Raw genomic sequence first — 8,048 nt, forward strand, 5'->3', positions numbered from 1 at the left:
GAGTCTGGCTTACTTCACTTAATATGATTTTTTCTAAGTCTTTCTATTTCCTAACAAATGGGGCGATGTCCTTCTTTCTGACAGCAGTATAGAATTCCATTGTGTATAAACACCACATCTTGTTGATCCACTCTTCAACTGAGGGACATCTGGGTTGGTTCCATATCTTTGCTATGGTAAATAGTGCTGCAATGAACATGTGCTAGTGGATTTAGTATGCCCTTGTTTCTGGACAGTTGGGTAAATGCCAAGAAGTGGAATTGCTGGGTCATAGGGGAGCTCTATGTTTAGTCTTTTGAGGAACTGCCATACTGCTTTCCATAGTGGTTGAATGAGTTTGCACTCCCACCAACAGTGTAGTAGTGATCCCTCCTGGCCACATCCCCTCCAGCATCTGTTGTTATTAGATTTTTTTTATCCTGGCCATTCTACCTAGAGTGAGGTGGAATCTTAGAGTTGTTTTGATTTGCATTTCTTTTATGACCAGAGATGTCGAGCATTTCTTCATATGTTTATAGGTCATTTTTGTTTCTTCTTCAGAGAAGACTCTCTTTAAGTCTTTGGCCCATCTTTTAATGGGATGGTTGTTACTTTGGAGATTAGTTTTAGAGTGATTCAATTTTTTGAGCTGTTGATATATTTTAGACATGAGGCTTTTATCCGTTGTATGGTTAGTTATAATGCAAAATCCATCTATTTCATTTCAAATGGTCTCCCTGGTCTGAAGAGTTGTGAGTTTATTGAAAAGTTCAAATCTGAAGTCTCCTCTGAGATGCAAGGCAAAGTTAGCTGTGAACTCTCGGAAAATAAAAATAAAGTTATCCACTTCCAACCTAAAATGGCACAGAGTAAATGTTCCTATTCCAAAAGAGAACACTAGGAAAATAACAAACATTAAACCATAGCTATCTTGGAACCACAGAGGACAACTTTAAACTCTGCAGCTTTTTATATCCAGAACCTGGGATACATGACAGTGGAATGTGGATTCTTAAAGTCTCACCCCGTCCTGTGCCTACAGTTGACATTTGGAGCCTACACAGCTTCTCCTTTGCTCTGGCTGTGCATCATACCTGAAACTTTTTTCCAGAGACATTTCATTTCCTGGTACCTCATTTCTTTGGGATCATTGCATCTTTATCTTTACTCTGTCAGTCTGCTCAAAGGCTGCTTTCAAGAAACTGGACCTTCCATGTGCTGTTTGGTTTACCATACCTTCTTAAATATCAATAGCAGTCATCAAGACCTTGTAACTCTAGAAATTCTGCATACTTACAAACCCAACATGTTCATGAAGCTATTGTCTAGTGACAACTTGGCCAGGCTCTCTTAGAATACATTTGTATTGACTATGGAGTACCTGGATGACTGGACTTGGAGGAACACATCCCTAAGACACTCTATGTAAGCAGGGTACCTACAAACTCTCTTCTTGAAGCCAAATCTCAAAATAAGTAAAATATTTACATCATTCAAGTTGGTATGAGTACAGAATGGCCAATTTCATCGATATTTCTAAACTATGGTTCCTATAATTCTGACACAGAGTACTTGACTCTTCTCTAATGGCTTTTATATCTTCAGCAGCTCTACTTTCCTCAGTCTCAACACTTCATTTCTGGGTATGCTGAGAGTGTTTTCCAACTTTTCTACTCTATTGTTCGTTCTAATTCCCATTATGAATTTGGCTAAAGTAGCAGGCAATACCCATACCACAGCCTAAACAATGAACTATCTTGAAACTTCCTCTGGTAGATTAGTTTATTGCCATTACAGTCAGTATCCCGGGAAGGCTCAGAACAGGGACAAAACAAACAAGTTGTTTTTGCATATGGATAGCCTCCATTACAATTCCTGATGGAAATAAGTTCTCATTACTATCTGCAATATCATGACTCTGGATTTCAATGTTTGCATTCCTGTTGGGATCATAGTCCTCAGAAGTTCTGTCACACCCATTAAGCTCTGCTAATGGCACCCCAGGGCTCTGTAGTCCAACTCTCAAACATTTCTAAATTTTCTCACTAGCTGCTCTTAAAGGCCTCTAAACAACATGGTTAGATATTCGTAGAGTTACCTCCTTTTTTCTCATCATTTTTCTGTGTTAGCTTTTTAAAAATGTATCACTGGGACAGAATGTCTAGAATAAACAAAAGGAAAAGTTACTCTACGTACAGTTTTAGATGATTCAGTCCACTGTGTTAGAGAAGGAGTGGCAAAGTAGAGCAGCAGCTCACATTGTGGCAACTAGGAAAGACAGGAAAAGAGAGACAGACAGAGAGGCACAGAGAGTGTGGGGGGGGGATTAAATTTCTCTGTTATCTTCCAGGTAAAGTTTTTATAAGATCTCCATCACATTCCCAAACACTGGGCGGGGACCATATTCCTAACACATGAACTTATAGAGAACTTTTTTTTTTTCAAGCTACAACAAAATCAAACCTAAGGAACTGTGCATGCTAGACAGTCATTTTGCTATTGAGTTACATATCTGGTTATTATTCTAAGTTTTGTGGGTTGTGCCTTGTTTCTTGACTGGTGTCATAATCTACTTCCTGAAAACCAAGTCTCCACCTTTAATATCAGAGATCTAATCATTTTTCAAGTTTATTTTTGTCTTACAAAATTAGGACTTGTAAAAGGAATGTAAAATAAGAACATTAATTATATCTCCCTCCATGATTTAGAATTTCCCACTCAACTCATTAAAAGTAGTATAACATTCTGAAATTCTACTAGTTGTATAATTCTGAAAACATCATCAGACCTAGAAAAAAAGATTTTATTCAATAGACATACTTGGAAAAAGCATATGAAAGAAAACAAGAGGTATCACCTAGGCTGTCAGGATAATGAAATCTCCAACATTATTTATCATTCTATATGTTTCTCTTGTTGAATGAGAAATTCATACAGATAAAGGCAGGACCTTAAGGAAGTTCTTGTTCTGCTGATATGCATTTTATTTTATACAGCCCCATGCCAAAAACTATTTGATATGATATGATGAAGAATAACACCACTGTCAAATTTAATCAATTTTATGACACTCTAACTCATTCAAAAACAGAGTACTGATACACAATCATAAAATATTTACCAGATTGATTTTAATATTAAAGTAATAATACCTTAGAATTATGATTTATCATAGATGGGAAAGCCTTCAGGGAAAGTTTCCTATTTCTGATTATAGTATGTTACTATAAGTCTTTGAAGTTTATCTCACTGAGGAACAAAAGTTGTCAGTTAAAGGAATAGTAGGCATGATTGGTCATCTTGAATCTTTATAAAATTATGATCTATCACTCTAGCTTGACTCACTCATATTTGTTCTAGGTAAGAAGATGTCCCTTAGTCCCTTAGTCTCTCAAAGTCTTATTCATTCATGAGTAAATTAGAGGTAATAAATGTACATTTTGATTCTTCCAAGTTAAAGTATATGAAAGCAATTTTTTTGTTCCTAGCACCCAGTAAGTATTCAAAAAATGTTAGCTAATTAAGATCTGATCAACCATATTCACCAAATGAGATATTTATTCTCTAGCCTTCTTTTAAGTCTTCAAATAAAGCCAATCATAAGATTTGACCTGAGTCTTTGTGGATTAATGAACACTTACCTCAGCAGTAGCTTTTCAAAGCTGCTTCGTGAAGCTATAACAGACATAGCAGGCAGAAAAACTTGACAGTTTTGCATGAGTGTATCCTCTGTTCACAGAATACAAATAACACAATTTCTGGAGCTTTATAATTTCTATTATAAGTAATAAAATACACTCTATGTGAATAATGAATGACATCAAATATTTCTGATAATCCTTAATACAATATGCAACTAGATGCCTTTGTCTTGATATTAAAAGGAAATACCTTTAGTTGGAGTGTCTATTTTGCTGTATTTCTTATGAAAAATTTCAGCAATCTGAACTGTAAATTACTTCCTTTAATAGAGGCATTATTGTTCTGGTTGCCAGACTTCCTTTAGCTCTACACAGTGGGATCCAGCTGCCGAAAGTTAGCTGTGACTGAGTCTGATGTCTATGAAGTACATCTAATCCATCTCATCAAGTTTATAGAGGACTTGAAGTGTAGCCAAGAAAATTAATGAGTGGCATAATTGAGCAAGCTCAGCTGTGGGGTGATCATGTTTCCTTCCACACTATTCCTGTATTTAATGTATTGCACCAAGTGCAAATGTTTGTTCAGTGTGAATAAATGAATGAGAGGAATAAGGTAACAAACAGAAAGACAAATTTTGCATCAAAAGTTTCAGAATACTTAAGGTAAAATTTCTCCAGTGTAATTACAGAAGAAAAATAATATTAGTATACTTTCCAACTGGTAGCATTGAAGTGTTCTTTCTTTTATAAAACCACGATGAGATTGTGATTTGGGAAAATGCAAAAATGTTCACAATATGTCTTCCCTCCTGGAACTTTACAAATCAGATTTCCTTCCTGGACCTCAAGTTTCTTCTTTGAAATGATACTTAAGATCTGAAGTCAAACATAACGAATATTAACAGATTTTTAAGGTGGTTTATGTTGTTTCCTTATAGGTCCTTCAGTTGAGACCAAAAATTGGAGTCAGAGGACTGCATAAATCACTCACGGATGTGGCCTTAGAACACCATGAGGAATGCGACTGTGTATGTAGAGGGAACACAGGAGGCTAGTTGTACCCCATAAGCATCCTGAATTCAGCACTGTCAGGGCAGCTTCTGACTTGGTTAGGGAATTTAGGCACTATCTCCACCCATAATCCCTGTTGTTGGCTTCAAGGACCTTCCATCTGCAGGACTCTATGTGTTCCGCAAGAAAAGTGGAGTTAGGAGCTGTGAGGCAGAACTTTGGAGAAGGGACTCAAAAGGACTGGAGAAAAGGTCTGCAGCTCATGAGGAAAAGTGAAAATAAATGTCTAGAGATCACTAGCTACTGACAGAGTTGCTGTGTTCTTTTCCTAACTAGCGAAACTGTCTATTTTATCCTGATGTGGCTTAGGTTAATGTCAGTAAAAGAAAAACCTGTAAAAGTGAGTATCTGACTCCTTTGCCCTGCTTCACACTAAAACTCTATGCTGTGGGTCGAAAATCAGAGGAAATCAGGAATTTTCCCTTTATGTTTGCATAAACCAGAATGCCCTATGTTCTCTAAACTTAGTTTTGGAAAAGAAACTATGTTGCTACAGTTGAAACTCGGGTCATTGGAAAGACTGGATTTTCCATACTTCTTATTCAAACATCAACCATTTGGATAAAGAGACATACATTTAGGGTTCAGAGGAAGAGAACCCGAAGAAAAGAAGAGTAGCCTTACCTTCATTTTATTCATAAGTTGGTTCATGTGTTTCAATATGTACATTTTTATATTCTTCTTTTGACATTATAACTATTGGCTTTTCTAATCTTGTGAAATATATCTATTTTTACCAAAGGTATTTAATGTTCTTTTTTATGACAACCTAGATCAATTATTTTAACTTTGCAGTGTTTATTTTCTAACCAGAATTTTTATAGCCAGAGGGACAAAAGTGATATAAAATATTGTTGCTCGGCCAAAATCATGTATTTTTCCTCTTGTTTGGTGCTTAAGCTTAGGCTAATCTGCATTTTTAAAATATGGAAGTGGGAAATCAATAGAATTGGTAAATCATAATTATTTGGGGAAACAAATAATCCTTTCCTCCATCTCTACCATCAAGTTGCAAATTAACAGCAATAAATAATAGACATTCATATTTAGTCATTACTAATATAACCTGTTATTGGGGAAATAGAAATTTAGCTCAGGAGAACTTAAAGCACTTGATAAAATTGACTGGACGACTTCCTAATTAAGCATGCTGTGCTGTAGGAACACATCCTATTTATTGAGATGCTAGGGTTTTTCTTACCTTTGAACTCTCTGTCCATACATTTGTATAAATACATTATTTTTTTATGTACAGAAGTATATCCTTTAGTTCACTTATTGTACTCTTTGGCAATTGAATTGAAAATCAGTAAAAATACTTTGCTTGTAAAATGCTTAATATTGTGCCTAGGTTGTATGGTGATTCTTTGAATTAAAAATGTATTAAATAATTGAATAAAAGAATGTGGTTACTTTGGGGAGAAACTGTGTGTGTGTGTGTGTGTGTGTGTGTGTGTGTGTGTGTGTGCATTGAAACTCCTGGTAGATTCTAAGAAAATGATGAAGTTTCATCTTACCAAGATTTTTATTATGCAAAACTTATAGTAATAGAAAAGGAATTATTTAGGGGCCCAGGCTGCTACATCTTCCTGATATTTTTAAACCATATAGATTTTTTTTACTTCACAGGACTTAATAATGATTTTTGTTGTTGTTCAATCATGGGTCTTAACTCTGGGTCTGGGCACTTTAAGCCACTTCTGGTTTTCTGATATTTAATTGGAGATTAGAATCTCAAAGACTTTCCTGCCTTGGCTGACTTTGAATTGAAATCCTCAGATCTCAGCCTTATGAGTATCTAGGATTATCGGTCTGAGCCATTGGCACCTGGCTTAATAATAAACTGCACCTATCATAAAATAACCTGCGACTTTCGTAACACATTACTACAACATGAAATTGAGGAAATCTCGTCAACTTCCAGCTCTTATATTTATTTTCAAGAGGAACTACAAGTGGATTATGAACCATAAATTGATATGGCTTAGAATGTTTTACACAGCACCCTTCAAGGAATGGCTCCTAAGTTCCAGGCGTGGATCTAATGACACATCTTTCTTTACTTGGTAATGTCTAATGACCAAATTCAAGTATTAGCTACAGACTGCTCTTCCAGACCATCAGTTTTTTTCTTGGTCTGAGTACTTAGCAATTCTGTCCTTCTTACCACATGAAAGGAGAAGAAAAATCAAAATAAGCGTATGATCTTGCTCATTTTCTCCACCTTTGTATGGTTTTACTTGGCCTTGTAAAAGTATAATATAACTGCTTCATAAACAACACAATCCATTGGCAATTTGCAGTATTACTAGCATAGTAAAAACAAGCATTATAGTAAATGACCTATTGAATTGCTTAATCCTGTATTTCTAAGTGTTGCATGGATGGGATACCTTCTTTTTCTTATAATTTTAATGTTCAGCTGGGCACCGTGGCTCATGCCTGTAATCCTAGCTCCTCAGGTGGCTGAGATCTGAGGATCAAGGTTCAAAACCAGCCCAGGCACTGTGAGACTTTTATCTCCAATTAATCACTAGAAAACAGGAAGTGGCACTGTAGGTCAGGGGTAGGGAGGTAGCCTAGAGCTGAAGAGCTCAGGGATACCGCCCCAGCCTTGAAACCCCATAAACCACAAATAATAATAATATAATATAATAATTTTAATGTTCACTTTTTGTTTTCTTATGAAATGTTGAAAGTAAAAAGCAATTTCTCTCTAAAGGTAGGAATTATATCTGCCATGGCAAGTCAGTGATATCCCCATAAGGACTACCTGTTTCACTACTAATTACTCAGATACCTCATCATGTTGATTTATTGAAGCATGCACACTTAATGGGTTCATTACACAAGTGTGCCCAATGTTACAGAGTTCCAGGAAGCTTCACTTTCTTGACCACAAACTCTTTATTACCTGCAGCTCATACTTTATCCCTGAATTCCAGGAATGTTTTTCTAGAGGTATTTATCTTCACTGTTACAAAGCAAGTGTTTGTGCCTAACTTTTTCACGTCTATATCTAATTTCTACTTCCCCTTTTCATAGAAATAAGCCTTATATATACTTTAAAATGTACAAAGATCAGTGACAATCATACGCTGAAAGTCATGCTTTCCTTTTATTTTCACAGAATCGCTGTTTCCAGGTGCACTCACAGTTGTGGTTTGGTTTAAGAAAAGTCAAGAAATACAAGTTCCATATTCCATGTAATACCCTTAACTCAAAAAGGATAATGTGAAACCCTATCTCTTCTGTTATTGTAATCTTGTATTAAAAATGAAGGAAAGTGGTAAACACCCTTTACCTTCATAAGAAGAAAAATTGAGGTTATATTAGATACTTGGGTTGAGGCTGCTA

At 35.8% G+C, this 8,048-nt stretch overlaps 1 protein-coding gene across 2 annotated transcripts in view; it reads left to right on the forward strand.

The window, feature by feature from the left end:
- The window catches only part of Pdgfc (platelet derived growth factor C), a 201,121-nt gene extending 195,018 nt beyond the window's left edge, over positions 1 to 6,103 (forward strand). For both annotated transcript variants that reach the window (XM_090343204.1, XM_090343205.1), the window contains one exon: positions 4,559 to 6,103. In XM_090343204.1, the coding sequence (XP_090199330.1) occupies positions 4,559 to 4,675 (117 nt within the window). In that variant the 3' untranslated portion in view covers positions 4,676 to 6,103. The remainder of the gene's footprint in view (positions 1 to 4,558) is intronic.
- Positions 6,104 to 8,048: the final 1,945 nt, after the last annotated feature.

The sequence above is a fragment of the Megascapheus bottae genome, chromosome 13, assembly GCF_031878675.1.
Source record: "Megascapheus bottae isolate mThoBot1 chromosome 13, mThoBot2.hap1, whole genome shotgun sequence".
Classification (NCBI taxonomy): Eukaryota; Metazoa; Chordata; class Mammalia; order Rodentia; family Geomyidae; genus Megascapheus; species Megascapheus bottae.